This window comes from Pristis pectinata, chromosome 12, assembly GCF_009764475.1.
Source record: "Pristis pectinata isolate sPriPec2 chromosome 12, sPriPec2.1.pri, whole genome shotgun sequence".
NCBI lineage: Eukaryota > Metazoa > Chordata > Chondrichthyes > Rhinopristiformes > Pristidae > Pristis > Pristis pectinata.
In genome coordinates this window covers 35,532,403-35,556,095 of record NC_067416.1, presented here as the reverse complement: position 1 = coordinate 35,556,095, position 23,693 = coordinate 35,532,403, and the positions used below count along the sequence as shown (strand labels likewise).

The following is a 23,693-nucleotide window of genomic DNA, read 5'->3' as shown; positions in this document are numbered from 1 at the left end:
TGAAGTACATATTAGCAATCAATTTCAGTAAAATTAAATGTTAATTCTTCAAACTTGGATGGAATTTTCCAGTTGATCAGTATAACAGAGGATGCTTGGCATGCATTCCCTTCAAAGTACAGGCTTTCTGTTAAATCTTTGAGTATGTATTGCAAAACCAGGAGGGCAATTGAGTCTCAGCTTGCTTTCTGATAGATTTGCCAACCTTTTCCAATATTCATTACTTAACAACAATTAGTTAGTCTGTGAGCTTAATAAGCTGTTTTTTCTTCTCTTGTCAACATAAACCGGATTGCAATGTCTGCAAAATTCCAAACCTCTGTAGACAACCCTACCCTCTGGGTAAGCATTTTGGGAACAAAATCAATCTTACAAAGGTTTGGATTTACTGAAGAGGTATGGGTCTTTGCCATGTGCTTTCATAAATATAGACCACCCTCTTCTCCCCAATAATACATTTTCCTGGTTAGTGAAAGGAGCAACAATAATTCCTGAAAACCAGTAAGTTAACATTGTATAGGAGTTGCCAACAGCACCTGGGACTGCAGTCAGGGAGATGAATGAAGGAAACATTCATTGGCTAGAACTTATACTCAGTAGCTGTCTGCCATAACTTTCTAACAGATGTATCCATTAACAAGTAAATTTTATTTCATGTCTTCAGTTTTGCTTTACTTGCCTCAGAACACCATCAATTCAGTTCAGTCTACATTCAGGGAAAAGATAACGTTTTTTAATTGTTAAACTATATGGCTTGGGCAGATTAAATTCCACAACTTCCTCCCTGGGGCTCACTTACCCTTGAGTCTGCTAACTGACTGCAGAGCTTTCTGAGCCTGTAGTTGGAAAGGGTCTTTGGGGGGAGTTTGCACTCCATTATCAGATGCAGGTCTCTCAGTCTTTGCTGTGATGAAACCTAAACATGATGGAAGTTTCACATTTAATGGAGAAGACCTCTTCTCATTTGAACTTTGTTTTATTTTAAGTCAATACATCCATAAAGCAGATGATATGTTTCCAAGACATGGCAGCCTAGAAATTCGATCATTAATTTCAATGCTACATGACTAAAGATAACCTTGGTCAGAATAAAATACAGTATTGACCATTTCATGTAACTTCTGAAATTGACCAGGACCTTCCCAGTGTGAGTTGAGTTTGTGCTTCTGATATGATTTCAGCATTTGTTGTGTACCAAATTATATCGTTCCCCATGCTGTGTTCCTTTTGAAACATTGATGGGGCAGTTAATCTACATTTTCCAAGGAGTGACTACATTGATCACTCTCAAGGCAACTGCATTTCATTGTGCAGAGCTAAACTGGGACTCTACCCATGTACGGTACGTCCTCCACCTTTTGCTCCACACCTCACTTATGGATCATTCACTGACCTGCCCCCCCCCCCCCCCCCGCTAATCACGCAAGGTCCTGGACTCCTGAATGCCGCCATTCCCATCTGAACACCCAAATCCCAATTTTCTGTTCCACCTGAGCACCAGCACTTCAACCCTTCAAATCCTTCAAAACTCTCCAACCCTTTCCCCAATGGAGGCCCTAATCTTAACGACCAACCGCCACTACGTGTTTCAGAATATTATTGTTCTTCATATAGTTGCCTTATAAATGGTAAAAGCTTTGCATCCTACAAGACTTACATATCTCGTAAGATATAACTGAACCGATAATTTCATTCCAAAAGTTTAACATCGGTCATGCTGTCTGAAGTGAAGAATTAGTAGGTTAGACCAACAGAACTGTGTTTGTTTCTCTAGGTCTCAGTGGTTAATGAATTGGATATGCAGGTGATTGTTTCAAATGTTCCTCCTACACTGGTGGAACAGAACAAGGATCAGCTAATTGGGTAAGGTGCAATTTTCATACTTTTAAGGTATAAGTTTTTATTTGTCTGCATAGAAATAAATTTGACTTTCTTTCAAATTGTTCCTGATATTTTACGCATTGACATCTACAAAACAGTGAGCAGCTGTTCCATTTAAAATGCAGAGGAAACAACTGCTTTTCAACATCATTCTTCAAAGACATGCTTTAACAAATGTAAACCTAAAACTAATGCTGAGCATTATCACTTTAGGAAAATTATAGAATTTTACAGAATTATTTTATCCGCAGTTTCAAAGCTGAAAATAATTTGTTTGTTACATTTGGCCCATGCTTCATGTATTTTATACAGTAGGGTTAAATATTGGTCTGATATTAACTACACTGCATCATCTGTGCTGTGTATCACTAAATAAGAGACCTCTTGAGAGTCATAATGTAAATGGAGCTAATAAATTAGTGTTGGCAAATGTCAGTTTTTTTTAATTCATTCATGAGGTAGAGACATAATTAGCATTTATTGTTTATCCTTAATTGCCCCTGAATTGAGTGGTTTGCTTGGCAATTTCAGGAAGTGGTCAACCAATAGTTATGTGTCTGGGGTTACATGTAGGCCAAACCAAGGAAGGATGCCAGATTTTATTCTCTTAACTATATTAATGAAACAACTGTATTTTTATAATAATATGCCAGTTTAGCAGTCACCACTAATGATATTTGCTCAGATTTCATTTCTCTTATTTCCTTGCAACATAGAAGGAGGCTTTTCAGCCCCTTAAGCGTATGCTGGCTCCCAGAGCAATACCATCTGTCACATTCACCCACTTATTTCTCTGCAACCTATTCCCTCTAATAGGGCTATCAACTGCCCCTGAACCTCCTACCACACACCTACATTACTCTTAATTTATAGTGGCCTATTAAACTATCAGTCAGCAGGTCTTTGGGATACAGGCAGAAACTAGAGCATCCAGAGGAAAGCCACACAATCATGGAGAGAACATACAAACTCCACACAAGCCACACCAGACATCAGGATTGAAACCTAGCTGCTGAAGCTGTGAGGCAACAGCTCTCCCATGGAAAGTGCCACTGTGCCACCCGTTAACTTAATTACTTGAATTTCAGTTCCCCGGTTTCAGTGCTGGGATTTGAATTCATGCACCTAATTCATTAATCCAGGCTACCCGATACTAATCCAATAACTCAAATCCAGTTGCAGAAATCAAACTTAGTTACCTAAAGGAATGTATTGGTATTGGTATTGGTTTATTATTATCACTTGTACCGAGGTACAGTGAAAAGCTTGTCTTACAAACCGATCGTACAGGTCAATTCATTACACAGTGCAGTTACATTGAGTTAGTAAAAAGTGCATTGATGTAGTACAGGAAAAAACAATAACAGTACAGAGTAAAGTGTCGCAGCTACAGAGAAAGTGCAGTGCAATAAGGTGCATGGTCGCAGCAAGGTAGATTGTGAGGTCATAGTCCATCTCATTGTATAAGGGAACCGTTCAATAGTCTTATCACAGTGGGGTAGAAGCTGTCCTTAAGTCTGGTGGTATGTGCCCTCAGACACCTGTATCTTCTACCCGATGGAAGAGGAGAGAAGAGAGAATGTCCCGGGTGGGTGGGGTCTTTGATTATACTGGCTGCTACACCAAGACAACGAGAGATAAAGACAGAGTCCAAGGAGGGGAGGCTGATGTCCGTGATATGCTGGGCTGTGTCCACAACTCTATGCAGTTTCTTGCGGTCCTGGGCAGAGCAGTTACCATACCAAGCTGTGATACATCCAGACAGGATGCTTTCTATGGTGCATCGGTAAAAGTTGGTGAGAGTCAAAGGGGAAAAACCAAATTTCTTTAGCCTCCTGAGGAAGTAGAGGCGCTGGTGAGCTTTCTTGGCCATAGCATCTACGCGATTTGACCAGGACAGGCTCTTGGTAAGGTTCACACCCGGGAACTTGAAGGTCTCAACCCTCTCGACCTCGGCACCATTGTTGTAGACAGGTGCATGTACACCGTCCCCCTTGTGAGATACATTTATTTCTAATTTCTCTCCACGTCCACTCTATCCAGGCCTTTCATGTCCAGTAGGTTTCAATGAGGTCCTCCCTCATCCTTCTGAACTCCATCTTGTACAGGCCCAGAGACATCAAATGTTAAGCTTTTCATTTCTGGGATCATTCATGAACCTTCTCGGGAGCCTCTCCAGGACCAGCACATTTTTCCTTAAATTTGGGGCAAAAATGAGTGCTTTCAATGAGTTTTGAAGCAACAGTAGCAATGTACTCTGTTCTGAATCTAAGATCAGATAAAGCTTAAAAAGTATTTCCAATCTTAATCACTGATAACTATTATGTCTCTTATTCATGTGCCTATCTAAGAGCCTCTTAAATGCCCCTATCATATTTGCTCCCACTACCACCCCTGGCAGCGCATTCCAGGCACCCACCACTCTCTGTGTAAAAAAACTTGTCCCGCTCATCTCCTTTGAACTTACCCCCTCTCACTTTAAACGTATTAGACATTTTGACCCTGGGAAAAAGATACCAGCTTCCTACTCTATCTACAGTATGCCCCTCATAATCTTATAAACCTCTATCAGGTCTCCCCTCAGCCTCTGCTGCTCCAGACTATAACCACTGGAGTGTTTTCACCTTGATGTTCATTGACTTTAATGTTACCAGGGTTCCTTAATGCCGCACTTGGACTACAGCCACTGGAGTTTTTTCATCTTGATATCCATTGATTTTAATGTTACCAGTGTTGCTTGATGCTACATGTGATCAAAAGCTGCCTTGATGTCAAGGGCAGTCACTCTTACCTCACTCTGGAACTCAGCTCCTAGCAAAACCCAAACTGAGCATCAGTGAGCAGGTTATTCGAGAGAAGTGCCACTTGATAGCATTGTCATTGGCACTCTGCATCTCTTTACTTATGATTGAGCATAGATTGATTGGGCTGTAATTAGCTGGATTGGATTTCTCCTGCCTTTTGTGAACAGATCCTGGGCAATTTTCCACATTGTCAAGTGGATGCCAATGTTATAAATGTATTGGAACAACTTCGCAAAAGGCGCAGCTAGTTCTAGAGTGCATGTCCACAGCACTACAGCTGGGCTGTTGCCTGGTCCCACAGCTTTTGCTGAAACCAGTGCTGTCAGACATTTCTTGATATTACATGGAGTGGATTGAATTGGCTGAACACTGGCTTCTGTGACTGTGGGGGTCTCAGGAGGAAGCTGAGATGTATCATCCAGTTGGCACCTCTGGCTGAATGTGGTTGCAAATGCTTCAGCCTTGTCTTTCACACTCACATGCTGGGCCCAGCTTTTGTTGGCTTCAGCACTGGTGGGGATCTTAGGAGGATGGATCATTTGGGCACTTCTGACTGAAGATGATTGCAAAGTATAAATTCCTCTGCATAAAATATATGCCAAAAACAAGAGGTAATATATGATTTAATAGCATTCTATCAAAATGTTATTTCACCAAAGTCAGTGTAAGATCCCTGTGCAATACCCTCCTCTTTGGGCAGGTAAAGGCTCCTGCTGAAAGTATCTATTCAACCTTATTATTCTTTCAAAAACTTGAATTTTACAGAAAAGCTAATGAGAAATTAGGCATCATAACATGTCACATTATTAGTTAATGTGACTCATATATATTAACAATATATTAATATTAATATATTAATTTGGAAAATATATCCAACCACTTACATCAGAATAAATTTTCTGATTGTTTTAACACTTCAGACTTGATTGCATAACCTATATATATATCCTTTTTCAATTGTTATGACGTGCTGACATCTTGAAATCATTTCATCTCATCGTCAGTAACTGAAGTCTTTCATTACCACTTAAACTTGAAGCTATTATACTTGGTTAGTTACTGCAATAGAGAAGAAGGCCATTTGGCTCATTGAGTTCATCCTGGCTCCCAGCAGAGCAATCCCATAGGTCCCATTCCCTGTTTCCATATTTCTCTATACCCTTGCAACTTATTCTCTCTCATGTGCCTAATATGACCTCTTTGATTCTTTTGCCACTCACTTCCACTGAGGGGTAGTTTACAACAACCGATTAACCTATCAGCATGGCTTTGGGACATAGAAGGAAATCAGAGAACCCAGAAAAAGTGCATGCAGTCGCAGAACATGCAAACTCAACACAGACAGCATCCAAGGTCAGAGTCCAACCCAGATATGTGAGACAACAACAGATGTGCCAGTTTGCCACCTTTTAGCCTGGTGATTTTTGGACTCATGGTGATTTTTCTTTTATATTCGTTTGCAGGATAAAAGTGTCACTGAAAAGACCACTATATATTGACATTCTTACGTGCCCCTGAACTATGTGACTTGCTGGGGTCTAGAGTCACGTTTAGTCGCATGGGATAAGAGTAGAGATTTCCCACTTTAAAAGACATTAGTGAGCCAGATAGTTCTTAACAGCAATCCAGTGGTTTCATGGAGGCAATAACTAAAAGTAGCTTTTGCTTCTGGCTTTATTCAATGAACTGAATTTGAAATGTATTATTTATAAAACTGTCACACTCACATGCTGGGCCCAGCTTTTGTTGCCTTCTCTGATGGTGGATATCTTGGGAGGATGGATCTTTGCTCAGCACTTCTGACGAAAGATGACTTCTGACTAACTGAAGATAAATTAAACTTATTTAATTATAACAACGTTTCATATTTTGCCTGGGTAGTCTACAACCCAATGGTATGAACAGTGAATTTTCCAATTTCAGGTGACCCCTTCTCTCTCGCTCTCTCTCTCCCTCTCTCTTTCTCTCTATCTCTCGCTCCCTCTCTCTCTCCCTCCCTTTATCTCCCTCTCGCCCTCTCTCCTTCCGATTCACCTCCAGACCTTCCACTTCTATTCCCTTTCCCACACCCTCCCCCTCCAGACCCCCATCACCCATATTCATCCCCCTCCTCCCCCACCGCTTCCATCCGCCCACTACCCACACACTTCACCCACTGGATCCGCTCCCCCACCTGGTTCCATCTGCCCTTCATCTCTCCCTGAAAGGTTTCCGTCATCACCTTGGAGACAATGAGACTGCAGATGCTGGAATCCAGAGCAACAAACAATCTACTGGAAGAACTCAGCAGGTCGAGCAGCATCTGTTGGGGGACAGGAATTGTCAACGTTTTGGATGCAGGGTTCAACCATTCCTTTCCCCCCACGGATGCTGCTTGACATGCTGAGTTCCTCCAGCAGATTGTTTGTTGCTGCACATTGTCACCTTCCTTACTTCTCAGATTCCAGCACACACAACCTTTTTGACACCGCTTCTCATCCTCCAGCCTCCGTCTCCACTTTCACCCTCCCGTCCCCCACCTGTATCCCATCTGCCTTTTTGTTTTCCTTATCTGGTTCCACCTATCACCCACCTGCCTTTTTCCCAAATCCACCCCTCCCCATTCCCCACTGTCTCCATCTGCCCATCATCTTTCTCTCCTTCTTGGTCCACCTATCACCTGTCAGCTCCTGTATCTCCCCTTCCCTTCTCTTCTTTAAACCCTCCATCTTCCCTCTCCATTCTCAGGCATGATGTCGGGTCTCAACCCGAAATGTATTGGTATTGGTATTGGTTTATTATTGTCACTTGTACCGAGGTACAGTGAAAAACTTGTCTTGCATACCGATCATACAGATCAATTCATTACACAGTGCATTGAGGTAGTACAAGGCAACAACAAAAACAGAATGCAGAGTAAAGTGTCACAGCTCCAGGGAAGTGCATTGCAGGTAGACAATAAGGTGCAAGGTCATAACAAAGAAGATTGTCAGATCAAGAGTCCACCTCATCGGATAAGGGAACCTTTCAATAGTCTTATCACCGTGGGATAGAAGCTGTCCTTGAGCTTGAAATGTTGATGAAGGCTTCCCTCCACAGGTGCTGCCTGACTCGCTGAACTCCTCCAGGTTGCTCCAGATTTCACCATCTGAAGTCTTTTCTGTCTCTGAAGGAGAAAAAGCAACCTGAGGAAGGGAGATTGGATGGCCTCCTTCGATAACATATAACTTCTATGATGCATAGAAGCCATATATTATAAGTCATTCTTATACTGACAGTTCAGGGTACATAGTTTCCTGAAAGTGGTGTCACAGGTAGACCAGGTGGCGAAAAAGGCGTTTGGTACACTGGCCTTCAGTCAGGGCATTGAGTATAGGAGTTGGGACATTATGTTGCTGTTGTATAAGACACCAGTGAGGCCACACTTGGAGTTTTGGTTACCCTGTTATAGGAAAGATGTCATTAAACTGGAAAGAATGCAAAGAAGATTTACATGACTGTTGCCAGAACTCGAGGGCCTGAGTTACAGGGAGAGGTAGGGCAGGCGAAGACTTTATTCCTTGGAGAGTAAGACAATGAGGGGGGGGCACCTTATAGAGGTGTATAAAATCACAAGGGGCATAGATAAAGTGAAAGCACACACATTTTCCCAGGGAAACAAAATTAAAAATAAGAGGGCATAGGTTGAAGGTGAGACGGGAAAGAGTTAAAAGGGACCTGAGGGGCAAGTTCTTCACACAGAGGATGCTGCATATATGGAACGAGCTGCCAGAGGAAGTGATTGAGGCCGGTGCAATAACAACATTTAAAAGAGGCTTGGACAGGTACATGGATGGGAATGGTTTAGAGGGATATGGGCCAAACGTGGTCAAATGGGACTAGCTTAGATGGGCAACCTGGTCAGCCTGGGTGAGTTGGGCTGAAGGGCCTATTTCACTCTATATCACTTCTGTATCACTCTATGACTATGCCATTTATCTGAGAGCAGCCACTTTGAAGAAGTTGAGAAGATTGGGCAGACACTGATTCTGTGTGGGAGAGGTAGAAAGACTGCAGTGAGGTCAACCGCAGTGTTGACCAAGGTAGCATGTCTCAGCAGGTTGGTCAGATTGGCCAGTTGCGAAGAACAAAGAAGTCAATGGCAATAGTAGGAGATTACATAATTAAGGGCATGTGTAACCTCCTCTGCAGTCACAAGCAAGAAATCCAAAAGGTACATTATCCATTCAGTGCCAGGGTAAAGGATATTTCCAGGCAGCTGGGCAGGGGATGGAGGCAGGAAATCTAGTCATTGTGGTCTATGTTAACATAACAGACAAAAAGGGAGAAGATCCTGCTGTGGAACTATGAGGAGTTGGGAACAAAATTAAAAAGCAAGACCATGAAGATAATAATCTCTGGGTTACTGATTTTGCCATAAGAAAATGAGGTTTGTGTCTGACAGGTCAGGACTTCGTTAGGGTTAGTTGGACTTCCCTTTCATGACAGCAGTACTGGAACATGAAAGTGATGCACAAATAGAGCAGACATCCCTTAATCCAGAACAGAAACTGTATCCCAGCAGAAGGTTAAATAGGGGCTGGCAAAGATGTTCAATTAGTAACATGGGAGGAATCCACAAGAAATAAATATTAGCAAAACAGGAAAGGAGGGAATAGTACAGGTTAAACTAAGGGTGAATGGAAATGAAATGTAAATAGAGGTACAGCACAGAGAGGAAAAAGATACTTAAAAAATAAGACGTATAAATAACTAAACTGTCTGTTCAGCAATGCACGAGGTATCCATATTCATACATAGAAGCTGGAGGCAGTAATACATTGCACACAACATGGTATAATTGGGATTAATGAGGTAAACCAATGGCAAAATCAGAATTGCAGATTAAACACTGCAGGAACATCTTATGTTAAAGTAGAGATGGAGGAGTTGTTCTTATAAGTAACGTACTAGCAGAATAGTACAGGTGGCCAGTGATAAAAGATAATGAGGAATTATTCAAACTTATTGGTATTCTCCACAGACCACGTAATAGTGGAAGAGATATAGAGGAAGACACATCAGAAATAAATTAGGGAAATGAGTAATATATTCTCAAAAGCATATAGGGACACTAGATACTTAAAAGGTTTACAAAGCTGATGCTCGAAACTGGTGTTTAAAGCTATCAGCAAAGGATAAACTGATTGAGTTCATTGTGCTTGAAAAGAAGTGGTCATAGAGTCATAGAGTCATGCAATAATGTATTTATGTTATGCTGTGAGCAAATACACATCTTCCCCAGGTTACGAACACCCGACTTATGTTCAGCCCGTTCATACAAGCAAGCGTTTGGGAGACCAGCGGGATGGATTTGCTGGCTGCTGAGGGGCTGCAGGCATCTTCTGCCATGTGGGAACTCAGTTCACGGCCACATTTCCGACTGGCAAACTGTCTGGATGACGGACAGTTCACAGGAAAGGAACGCTGCTGTAACCTGGGGAGAACCTAAAGTGACAGTAACAGTGGACATGGAGGGTCAGATCCTGCTGGACACATCCACCATGCAGAGTCACTAGCTACTGTCTCCACATGCAACCAGTCACCTGGTCTGGACACGGGAGAAGTGGGGAGGGGGGGAGGTGCGCTCTCACTGGCCCTATGCACCCAAGTCAAAAGGCCAGGTCAAGATGGAGATTGGTTCTCTGTTGGCTCAATACAGAGGCCCTTCCCCCAGAATGGCCCTGGCAGGCTCTGAGAGAGGGCAGAGCTGGGGACAGAGATTAAAACGGCATGCTGATTTTAGAATATATTAAAACGTTTTTAAAGTAATGTTAATCATATAAGAACATAAGAACAGGAGCAGGTCATTGTACCCCTTGTTTCTGCTCTGCCATTCAAGCCAATTTCCAACATTCACTCCATATCCCTCAATTCCCTTAAAATGTATCAAATACCAATAAATAATTAAAAATAGTAAGCTGAAGTAAAATAATTAAAAGGATGACTTCCCTTCCACTTTGCCTCCAAATGTGCAGACCTGGAAACCCCAGGAAAAGATCACGTCTTGTGCAGGATCTAACTGATGTTCCGCAGGGGAGTCTCAGCAAGACTGGGCCCATTGCAGGATTCCATCTGAAGGAGACTGAAGGAGCACTGGGATAGATGCAGTGCTACCTGTCACTCAGTAAACGTCAGCCTTCTGCACTTCTGACAGCGTGGATACCTGGGACCCACTGAAGTTCCAGTGACAGAGAGCCAGTGGTTCCAATTGGAAACCTCAGCAACAACCAGTAAAATGTCATCCAGTCTTTCCACTTATAGGGAAAGATGAAAGCAGAGACTTCCAATGTAAGGAAATCATCAAGGAATCAAAAAGCAACTTCAGGGGAAACTTCTTTCCCCAGAAAGTGATGAGAGGTGGCATTAGCTATCACATGGACTGGTTAAATTTAACACTATAAGTGCATTAAGCAAGAAGCAAAACAAGTACAAGAAAGTAGAGGGTCAGGTGTGATAAAAGTTACATGAGGAAGAAGGATACACATCAACATGGACTGTTGGGCCACATGCCCTTTTACTGTCTGTATTCTACATAACACTTTGTTCCCCTGATCCCAGACCTTCTCCTCAGCCTCTGCAAAGGTCATGTCCTGGTTGGCCCAATTAATCCCTCAATCTAAGGGACTTCTGTGGGCCTTCTCCACACACTGATGCTTAAGACCAGTTTTTGCAAACAACACTGTTGGGCTAAACCTCTGTGACCTTGACAGCAAAAAAAGAGACTCCCCTGTTGTATCATTGGCAATTCACAGCTGGTTGTCATTTTTCACCACTTAATTAGGAACTTCACTGTTGGAGCAGGTGAAAAGAGCATTGCACAGCTGTGTCATTCCTGGTCGACAGCTCTTTTAACTCTGCAAAAATACATCTATGGCAAACTTGAATTTTGACCAAGGAATATTAAAATATGCAACATCAGGGAAATTAACTGCTTATTTGTTTGAAGTATATTAAAAATTTGTTATTATGCCCACACACAATGAAGGGACATTTGAGCTTCAGTTTTAACCACCTCACCCACCAAAAACAGTACATGGGAAGGTTAAAATTCGACTGAGCCAATTTAGTGCCACGAGCACATTCCATTCACACATGACATCATTTACTCTTCACTGACCGTAAAGCCAGCCGGGGGTCCTACATTAGGTTGCTGGGGATCCGTCACTAGGCACTGCAGCCTGATTTTATGTAACCAGCGAGATTTACAGGATTTGAAACCCCTTTGCTTGTGAGGCACAGATAGCTGCAGTGAATGTTTCAAAATTAACTTGGTAGAACTCTGGTGGCCCAAGAGAAGCAGGAGTGCTGTTGGTAGTTGTGTCTTACAACTATCCTCTAAGGTTATCCCCTGAACCCATCTGAATGGGGAAGACATGTTGAGGACCAGTGAGCAGAGAATCCTTTTAAAAGTTGATTGAAACTGAACAAATGTCAGGAAAAAAATAATATAAATATGAATGCTACAAATTTTATATATGTGAAAGATAATATATGAAACTATTGAAGATTATTTGATGTAAAATACTACAGACTGTTGTGCACTAATATGACCTTTGTACTCGATATCATGCATAGCTTTAGCTCTTAACTGTTACCTGTTATTGATTCTGATTGATTCTGTACAGGCAATCAACTCTGCCTGGAAGTTGCCCTTCAAACATTACTCACTCTTTTATTCTAAGTAACTTTTGACATAACTCTCCCTGGTGATCACTCCAAATGTGGTCCAGTCCTGCCCACAGCTTCCTGCGAATTACTAAAATCTTCCCTCAACCCCACTCATTTTACAAAATGAAAATTGCACCCATGGTAATTTGATTAACACTAACTTCCCCTTTGTCATTATTATCATGTTTATCTGTTTACCAAGAACTGTTTGAAACGGAAAAGTTTGATATTCACTCATTAGCACAATGAAGATGCTTTGATGGCAAAAAACGTTTGAGCATATCAGCAATTTAAAAGGTTAGTGATTGGGTTTCAGCAATGACAGTTCTGATGTTTACCACCTCTAAAGGTCTGCTGGAACCAGGAGCAGATGATTTGTCACCATCCTCATTGATTTCAAGTTCTTGGTGACATCACCACATTGCAGATGTCAACAGAAAAACTTGAATAAACAAATTCTTCAAGATTTCTTTTCAGCTTACAGCCTGTTTGAACAGTTAAACACAATCTTTTAGTTTCCTATAGCATGTTAAGAGAGATTTTTCAGTCATTTATAGAATCTTTTAGTTTCCTATAGCATGTTAAGATAGATTTTTCAGTCATTTTTTTGGTTACTCTTGGTACATCATGTTTTGGTTAAACATTTCTTGCTAACTGTATCTGTCCAAGCTCCACAAGAAGCCCTTCATTCTCGCCAATTCCAGCCTTACTTGGATGAACTTTAGCACTGCTAATAGCTGCTGAAGCCCTTGCCTAGTGCTAAAGTTCATCCAATGCTGTCAGGGAGTCCCCAGAATCTTATAACTCCTAAACCATTTCCACTCTCCTGCTCGCTAGTTCTGATATCAGTCCTACCAATTTTGGGTAGGAAACAGAGGTGAACTGTTTAAATTACACCCGAGTCTCTCACTTGATTCCCTGTAAGGGTTTCCTACCTGCCTTTGTTCCATATGCTGTTGACAACCTGACCCATCTTCTCTGATTGGCCCCCAGGTAAGACATGAGGACATAAAGTACTTTCAAGATGAGAGTAACTCATTGTTGTTTTTATTGAAACTGTGTTCCCAGAATTTTGGAGCGTTATGTACAGGATCAAATTCCTGGTGCAAAAGTCGTGGTGGAATCCATTGGACCTCGCAAGCATGGAGATGGCTTTCAGGAAGAGGACTACTCCAAGTCAGATCTAATGGTTTATGCCATTGACCCGTTGACAAATAGAGCAATATCAAGGAATGAGCTCTTCAAGTAAGTATCATGGAGTGATAATTGTTTCAAAGTTTGATGAGTAGCCACGAAGCAGACTTTTCCTCAGTTTCTTTATTTATCTACAGTTAACACTGTCGACAGATATTTATCTTAAATTGAAAGCACTGTTAATGAAAAGGTTCTATACAAAGGCGATAATCTATATCGGGGAAAATGAGCTTATTGATAGTGATGATGAATACACGACTGCCCAACAAACTCCTACAGTGGCTTTAATTGGGATGTTTACTAAGTTACTAACTTAGTTAAAGTAGCAACAACTGAATGTTATTCAAATGTGTTCTGTTCACAGTCTTACTATTACAGACTTAAATTCTTGAGGCAAGACACGTTTTACCAATTTGTTTTATGTAACATAAATATAAATCTCACCTACAGCATCAGAAGTGGAAGCTTCACCCTCTGAAATTTTATATTCATTAGTCTATAATAAGCACTAACTTGTCATGTCAGCAACAAATATGTAATCTCACTTTCCAATGGGATTCATAAATAATGATCTTTGTCCTATCAGACAATGAACTCCTTTCAGATATGGACCTCTGAGGGCTGCCTAGCTCTGTGCTCATTTGTAACCACTTCAACATACTGGCATCTTCCACTGGATGTTTACAAGACGTGATGATTATCTTTTCTTCAGTATCTTTTTTAATGAGACAAGAAGACAGTTAATTTAAATGTACTGCAGCTTTCTAATTCATATAAAGACAGTGTATCTTAAAAATGTCCTGGGAAACTGTCCATGTATCTATACTCAAAGCAGTGTTAGTTTTCTTTCCAATGTGCTCATTAATGAGATTTGTGGAGTGTACTCTCTGCTATTGTTCAGCAACAATGATGATCATTAAAACTGCAGAAGAAGCAACAAATTAAGTTCAGAGCATGAGTGTATTTTTTAACTATTTTTGCATAGCTTCCTGTCAGAAGGAAGATTCAGAATTGAATGCCAGTGCAGTCAAGCCCTGATCAATCAGAATACCATTTGTAAAACGAACAAATTCCTATAGAACAATGCAACTGGTGCAAAAATAACCTAATTAGCATTTGTGATTCTTGTCTGTTAAAATAAACTTAATTAGTGAGATTAGCATCTCAGTTAACTGGAAAAATTCCAAGGGGAGGATCCATGGGTAACTAAAAGAGGTTAAAGACAGCATCCGGCTTAAAGAAATAAATAGCATATAATTGTGTAAAAATGGTGGCAGGTCAGAACATTGGACAGAATATAAACCAGCAAAGAATGAATGAGGGGTTAATGAGGAAGGAAAACTTAGAATACAAGACAAATGTAAAAAGCTAGAAATGTGAAAAAAATAAGTAAGAGTTTCTATAGATATTTAAAGAGTTACAAATTCTGAGAGAAATGGTTGGTCTCATAGAAAATGAATCAGGGAAATTAATAATGGAAAATAATGAAATTACAAATGAATTAAACAGGTTTTTTAACTGTAGAGAATAAGTAACATCCTATAAATAGCTGTTAATCAGGAAGTGGAAGGGAAGGGGGAGCTCTGGAAAATTACGATCACCTGGGAAGTGGTACTGAGTAAATTGTTGGAGCTTCAGAGTGACAAGGACCTGATCGACTTCATCCTAGGGTCTTATAAGAAGCGAGTGAGATAGTTGATGTGTAAGGTTTAGTTTTCCAAAATTTCCTAGATTCATGGATAGCTCCATTTCATTGGAAAATAATTAACATAATTCCTTATAGGCCATCTGTCAAAGGGAAATTTATAAGCTACCATTAGAGATGTCATAGCAGGGCATAGCAGGCTCAAAGTAATCAGAAAAAGTCCAATGTAACCAAGTTTTTGGAGTTATTTGAAGAAGCAACATGTACTGTGTGGATGAAGGTGGATGGACTCTTCTTGGATTTCTAGATGGCATTTGATAAGATGCCATATCAAAGGTTAGGAAGAAAATAAAAGTCTGAGGTGTGGGAGATAAGCTATTTGTATAGATAGATGATTATCTGGATGATAGGAAGCCGAATTGGTCTTTGTTTAGATCAGTTTTGGGGCTTTGCCAATGACACAAAGATGGGTAGGTCAGTAAGTTGCGAAGAGGCCATTGAGAGGCTACAAAGGAATATGGATTGATTAAGTGAGTAGGCAAAGATATGGCAAATGGAGTATAATGTGGGAAAATATGAAATTGTCCATTTTTTCAGGAAAAGTAATGAAGTATATTATCTAAATGGTGAGAGATTGCAGAGCTCTGAGCTGTGAGGGATATGGGTGTTCTAGTGCAAAGGTTAGTATAGCGATACAGTGAGTAATTAGGAAAGCTAACAGAATGCAAAGTTAGGGAGGTTATACTTCAGTTGTACAGGGCATTGGTGAAACCATATCTGGAGTACTGTGTTTAGTGTTGGTCTCCTTATCTGAGGAAGGATGTTATTGCATTGGAGGCAGTTCAGGGAAGGTTTACTGGAGTGAATGAGCAATTTGTCTGATGAAGAAGGGTTAGACAGGACAGGCTGAGGACAGGACAGGACAGGAAAGAGTGAGAGGGCATGTGATTGAAACATCCTGAGAGGTCTTGACAGGATGGACATGGAGAAGATGTTTAGAGTCACAATTTAAAAATTAAGTGTCACCTATTTAAAAAAGAGATGAAGTAATTTTTCTTCACTCAGTCCATTATGAGTCTTTTGAACCCTCTTCCTTTAGGGTGATATTGGTGGAAGCAGTCTTTCAGTATTTTAAGGCAGAGGAGGAAAGATTCTTGATAAACAGAGTGAAATGTTACCAGGGTAGACAGGAGGGAGGACTTAGTTTTACAGTCAGATTGGCCATGAGAGTATTGAATGGCAGGCTCGAAAGGCAAGTGTCCCATTCCTTCCCCAAACTCGTATGACTACATAATGTTCATATGTCTCTTCCCACTTTCTCTAAACACCGCAATGGTCTCTCCTGGATCCCTCGTAACACCAAGTGCCTGTCAGGATAGGATAAATGAAGTAAGTACAAGCCAACTAATTACACTTCAGTGATGGGCAAGTTGTTGGAATCCATTCCAAGAGACAATATAACTCAGGTACATACGTAAAATAATAGGTAGAAGGATTAGAGGTAAAATGTGGAAATTCTTTTCCACCCAGAGGGTGGTAGATCTCTGGAACTCACTGCAGATCACTCACACACAAACCCTCATCACACTTGAACAATACATATTTATGTACATGCAGGGCAGTGAGGTACAGTACTGGGGACAAAGTGTTGGAAGGTTGTGATTTGTCTGGATAGCTCTTTTTCAGCAGGTACAGACATGATGTGCTGGAAGGCCTCCAACCCTGTCATGATTTTTCTGTGATCCTATGAATTCTCTCACCCTCCCAATACTAAGTACCAGTATTTCCCAATCCCCTCCCAGCACCGCTTGGTCTCTCTCAATCCCACCCAGAGCCAACATCTGATCTCTCCCAATCCCTTCCGCTACCAAGTGCTGATCTGCCCCTCCATCGCACTCTGAACTACAGAACAGTCTCTTGCTTCTGATTTCCCCCCACTCCACACCATACCTAATGAAATGGCGAGCTCCAGAGCCCATCCCCTACGTTTATCCACCAAAGGACAGACCTGTTCAGACCTGTAGTCAATGACCAACTGAGCCCACCTCAGGAAAGGAGAACCAGGCACCAAATTCTGGACTTGAGCTTTGAGGTTACTGAGTGTTCTACGCAGACCCCAGCAACCCATGTACAGTTTAGTTCCTTGTCAACCTCACCTTAAGAGATTGTTGTACACTTATATACTCAGGATTTCTTACCCCTTCAGATGTGTATTCTTTATTTAATATTCCCTCTTCTCTTTCTTCTTGCCCAAATACATCACTTTGCAACTCCCAATATTAATTTTTATTTGCCCCATATGTGGTCATTACGCCAATCTCCACCTGCCAGCTTAATTCCATTCAAATTTCTGCAGCATAAAAATTGAATAGCAAGGCCACAGGGAATTTTAAGCCAATTTAACATCAACATTATTTCTATTCATGAAATATGAAATTGTCTTTTATATTAAGTTCATTTTCGTGATTTATAGATTCTTAGATGGGAAACTGCTCGACATAAACAAAGACTTTCAGCCGTACTTGGGACAAGGAGGTCGTATTCTTGAAATCCGCACACCAGATGTGGTGGCAAATGTACAGAAGCAGGCACAAGCTGTGGGCTACACGGAAGGTGCTCTGCTGGCTCTGGCTATTATTATCATCCTCTGCTGCTTGCCAGCTATTCTGATCGTTATGGTCACCTACAGGCAGTGAGTATACAACTGATGCACTATTATGCTGTGACTAGCACCTGTGATTTCATTCATTATTCCTTGAATTGGAGTATGTTTTCCATCATAGTGCCTCTAATCAGTGTTGGTTGAGCCAGTGATAAGGTGCACTTGTCTCACTGTGTGATGCTGAATTGAATGTAATTCCCTACAAATTGGTTCTCAGTTGCTCCATAGCCATCCGGGATGGCAAATTAATAACAACTAACCCACATTAGGGGAAATTTAAAAGGAAGCTCCTTGCAGCTGTCATAGTGCCATTAATTGACACAACATCTCAGACCTTGAAGACCTAGGCATAACTTCCCAAGAGAGAGTAAATTGAGGGTTACAGATACCTTTGTGTTTTTGTTCAATTTATTTTTGGAATATGGTGTTGCAAGAAAGGCTGGCATTTATTTTCCAGCCCTAGTTGTTCTTGAGAATGAGGTGGCAGCCTTTCTTCTTGAACTGCTGCTATTCCTGTGGTGCAGACATTACCAGTGCTGTTAGGTGAGGAGTTGCAGGGCTTTTGCTGAGGGACAAAGGCAAGGCAACTATGCCTGGAACTTGGAAGGGAACTTAGAAGTGATGCCGTTTCCCTACGCAAGCTCTCCTTATCCTTCCATGTGATGGAAATCTCAAATTTGGTATTCCTGGCTTAGAACAAAATATCTAAACATTTTTGTATTAATTACTTCACAAAAAATTCCAGCTTGGTCTGAAGCCCTCTCTCCTTGATGCTATGTATTCTTATTGAGAGATGTACTGCTTGCATTTAAAGATGCAGCTTTCTTTCATGCTTATGTAGATCTTATAAAGGCTGTACAATACCAGCCCAGCCTGCTGGCTTAAAATTGGCAGCTAATAGTGCAGATTCTGGAAATCTGAAATAAAAACACAAATGTTGATACATTCCCAGCAAGTCAGGCAGCAACTGTGGACAGAGAAACAAAGTTAATATTACAGATTGGTAACCTTCCATCAAAAAGAAGCCCTCTTCTGTGGCCTGCTACCTTGAAGTGCTGAGGAGTGCACTGCAGGAGTTTGCAGATCTTTTCTCTAAATACTGGCAGTAAGCATTGACCTGAGGCCGTAACTGTTGACCTGAGATATTCGGACAGTTTCTCTCACCATAGATGCTGCCTAATTTGCGAGATATTACCAGAATGTTCTGTTTTTATTTCTCTTCACAATGTGAAAAGAATATTTTTTTTCTTTTAATAACCAAAAGAAACAGTGGCATTGCTAATAGAGCTGCTGCCTCACAGCTCTGGTGTAGCAAGATTCAATCCTGGCCTCCAGTGCTGTCTGTATGGAGTTTACACATTCTCCCTGTGATGGCTGAGTTTCTTCCCACATCACAAAGATGTGCTGGGTGGTAGTTTAATTGCCTAATGTAAATTGTCCCTAGTATGTAGGTGAGTGGTAGAAATCTTGGGGGAACGTTGATGGAAACATGGGGAGAATAACCAAGGATTAATGTAAATTGGTGCCTGATGGTGACAGGGACTCAGTGTACCTGTTTCCATGTTCTAGGGATCTATGACTAAAAATGAACCATTTAAGTGAGACCAACTTATCAGTTTATAAAGAGAGATAAGTGGCTTCAAATCTGCATGTCCCCACTCTTCAGCATTGTATGTTGGTGTTCCAGCACACTTCACCACATGATTATATTTTAACCTCCCATACATAACACTTTTCTTCCTGAAAGTTTTCTGCTTGACCTAAATGATGCCACTCTCCACATAAATGAAATCTCCCCCAGCCGTCCACCAGCACCACAGTATCACTTTTCTGGTTTTGTTCTGATTTAGTTTGATTTATTAAAGAACTTGCAGCTTTGAGCATACAATTGACTTTAATTATTTTTAACTGCAACAGTCGTGTTGTTTGATAATTGAATTTTCATGTCATTGAGCTCTGTTTGTCAACTGCCTTTGTAGTACATAATTTTTGGAAGACTTTGGTTTGGTTTCAAACATTCTGATATTCTGATATTGATGAAACCAAACAGTTGTGTGTTATTTATGTCCTGGATAATTTTTGAAGTGATTCTAATTTAAATTATTAAAATGATCCTTTAAAAGTGAGGGCTGAAATTCTGCACATCTTCTGCCAGCCCAAATCCTCACTATTGGTCAATGCAGAACATAGAATCAGACCTACATTGTTACTTCACTATCTCCAATCCACATGTTTGCCTGTGGCAGAAGCTCATAATTTCAGTTCTAAAGTGTTGTCAAGGATAGTGCGTACACAGTAAGATATGAATTGTGTGCCTAAAGCATCAAAATCATTGTTTAACAATATTTTTCTTGTCTTTTCTCATTATTCCATTAATTCAGATTTAAGGAGTAAGTATACAGCCTTCATTTTTATGTGGTTTATCCATCATTATATTTGTCAAGGGTGTATTTTGATTTTGTTTAATTTAAGTGCTTGTAACTGAGATCAGTTTAACAAAAAATCTTGTTATTCTATGACATACGATTACCGCCAAAACATAGATAATTACACACCTGGTTATACTTCAACCTGTTTCATAAACCAAATAATTTTAGCATCCACATAAAATTTCATGTACAATTAAACAATATATGTCGGTAATCTAGAAATTATGCTGTGAATCAAGGAAAGTAAAATTTATTTTAATAGCATGTACAAAAAGCCATTTCGTTCTTGGTTGTTCATATTGTGAGTTTATAGTTTGTACCCTCTGATTAACCACCAATTCTACTTCAGTGGTATCATATGCAGTGAAATTGTGCCAGTAAAAGATGTCTATTACAAAATGACCCAAGAAATTGTCAGATTATTGTGGTCGTAAACAGTTTCATGGCAGTACTTGCTGTTGCGTTTCTAAAACAGATCACTGAAACATATCATAAGTGACGGAAAACACAAGCATATTCTGGAGATGAATGGGTTGTGTTCTCATTGAAGCAGCTAAGTTTCAAAGACAGATTGCCAGAGTAACCATTCAAAGGCTGGTTCCTGTGGCTGAACAGTCTTGAATTAAGGTCTGTCCTCTCAAGGTGAAGCTGATTAAGACTGAGCTGAGGAGAAATTGCTTTTCAGTTGAGAATCTGGAATTCTCCACCTGAGATTGCTATGGTGCTCAGTCACTGAGTATAATCAAGGCTGGGATAAAATTTTGGATACAGAGAATCAAGGGATAAACACTCCTGATAAGCATTTAATGATAAATATTAAGTGAAATAGTTGCAAAAGTTTTCTCTGTAATGCCATCTCTGCCATCAGCTCCCACATTGGCCTCTGCTCCAAGGATGCATCAGTTTTGAAATTTTTGTCCTTTTTTTAAAGCCCTCCATAGTTACGTGACCTTCTCCTTCAAGATATGTACTCTTCTCCAATTCTGGTTTATTGTACAACACTGATTTTAAAAAATTATAAACAAATGTGACTTTCGCTGCCTAAACCTGATGTTCTGGAATTCACTCCCTAAAGATGAGCGGTGATCGTCCTTTTTTAATGTTTCTTAGAACAAATTGTTATCACAAAAGGTGTCCAGCATATTACAGCAATGAAAGAGAATTTAGCCTGCTTGTTCTTTTGATAATGGCACAGGTTTACAATCTTTTAACACAAAGCAATGCCTCCAAAGGGTTACAAATAGGAAATCAAACCTCAGATAAAATCACTGTATCCCTAATTTTTCAGAGTCCATCTATAAAATACATACAAAATGTTTTGCATATTGATGTGTGTTTTTAAATTTATGAAATGCAGTTTCATCAAATCAAAAATATTAAACCATCTGTATTTGCAGCTTGCCCGCTAAAGGCAAGCAACATTTACATGAACAGATCTGAAAGGTTTTGGATAAGTGATTCATTAGTAAAAGCTTTTGTAGAATTGCATGACCCAGTGAACAGGATAACTTTTTTTCCTTTAATATGCAAGAAAAATGAATCATTTAGATGAATCCAACTTATCAGTACATAAAGTGTTGATGAAATGGTACTGATTATCTACTTTGCTTTTGAATAGGCGACAGGCAGAGTGTGCAAAGACTGCACGAATCCAGATGGCTTTGCCAGCAGGGAAATCAACTAGTGGCCCAGCAGCTAACCTGTATGAAGAACTGGGTGACAACACTATGTAAGTTATTACACAGAAGGACATTATAAAGGGAGGCAAATTAACAGTATTCTATTTAAATATATCTAAAATCTAGTTCAAGTGACTTTTTTTTAATGTGCAAAAGCCATTTTAGATCTTGAGCTTCCAAAAGCCTGCTTCAAAATCGAGTACAGGGGTTATGAATGCCCCGACTTAAGAAAATCCAATTTTAAGCAAATTTTCCCATGCATATTTAAAGCATTTTTCAAGCTAATAATAATAATAATAAAAAGTTTCATGGTATTCATTAATGACTGGATATAGTATATATTCCATTAGTTTAATAACAGGTAGCATTAGGGTGATTATTCAGTGAAATGGAAGAATTATAGCGAATGTATGCAGAGCAATACTATATGGGTAGAAGACAGACATTTCTGACTTTATGAAGAAATCAGCTTACAGACGGTTCCCAGGAATGGAACCCGAATGTAACCCGAGGACTGCCTGTACTTGGAAATTTCAGTGTATCCATTAAGGTGTGCTAGAATGATGAGGTTGCGGTGGGACAGAGATTGTCTTGGCCATTGGCCATCAACTTCAAACTTAAGTTGCAACTGATTTTCAAGACAAGGAGATATGGGGAGCTACTTGAAGCACCTTCCTTTGGTATTGTAAGTGGGAGTGAGGGGTGACGTATGGCTGGGATCTTGAAACAAATTTTTGCTGGAGTAGGAGATTGCAAGGGAGAAAAATTAGAGGCCGGAGATATGAGACCATCTTTTGTTGTGGTAGGTGGAAGGAAAGAGGTGGAAGATTGAGAGTCAGGAGAGAAGGGGAATCAGCGACCAGGGGATCATCGAGATGATGGGGGAAGAAGGAGGTAGTGAATTTCAAGGATGGAGAGTTGCCACAGGTCAGAATTTGAGGAGGCTGGTTGGGGATCAGGTGAATTGGCTCAGATAGTGGAGGCTGCCCAGAGATTAGAGAGCCGTTAAGAGGTGATTTTTCTCCCAGGGTGGGAAGGAAAGGAGGGAGGTTCAACAGATTTAGATAGGTATATTGTTTGCCTAGTGGGCTACTCATTCAGGTGCTGCGCTCCCTTGTTGTTCCAGGATTGTTCAGTGACGGGAAACTCCAAGACCAAAGGGTCGATGTTTCCCTGCAACATTCCAAAAGGAGCGTTGCATGGGGAGTTTTGTCATCCCAAGCAGCCCTGATGCAGAAATACTGTTGTGTTCCCAAAGGTGAATCATGCCTAGAAGTGTTTAGCTGAATTTTCTGAGTGATGCAAAGTGATCCGAAGATGGATATTATTGTTTTTCACTAATGAAAGGAATCAATTTTCAATTGTATAACACTGAATAGGTGTTACACAGTTGAATTTCCTGGAATATATCACCAAGAAATGAATTGAAAACTACTCTAAATGAACCAACGAGAATCACCATCCCTTAGTAGTAAACAGACTGCTTTTACAAGAAAAAGCAGGCATAGATGATGCACCAATTACTTCTTAATGCATTGGTAGTTTATTTACATGTACAAATCAGGGTGGAGGTATTTCACCTCAGGAAATCCGCTGGCATTTAGGTGCTTTTGGCGAATACCATGGATAAATATAGAATACTGAGGCATTCAGCTTTACATTTCTATCTTATAGCATTGTTGAAGATAGTTTATCCCTTTTGGTATGCAG

At 40.4% G+C, this 23,693-nt stretch overlaps 1 protein-coding gene across 1 annotated transcript in view; it reads left to right on the top strand.

Annotated features, from left to right (window-relative positions):
- pcdh15b (protocadherin-related 15b) overlaps positions 1 to 23,693 on the top strand; it is a 564,355-nt gene that overhangs the window by 493,384 nt on the left and 47,278 nt on the right. The window contains exons 28-32 of the mRNA XM_052027763.1: positions 1,775 to 1,863; positions 13,443 to 13,619; positions 17,687 to 17,905; positions 20,257 to 20,265; positions 21,923 to 22,033. Of these exons, the coding sequence (XP_051883723.1) occupies positions 1,775 to 1,863; positions 13,443 to 13,619; positions 17,687 to 17,905; positions 20,257 to 20,265; positions 21,923 to 22,033 (605 nt within the window). The remainder of the gene's footprint in view (positions 1 to 1,774; positions 1,864 to 13,442; positions 13,620 to 17,686; positions 17,906 to 20,256; positions 20,266 to 21,922; positions 22,034 to 23,693) is intronic.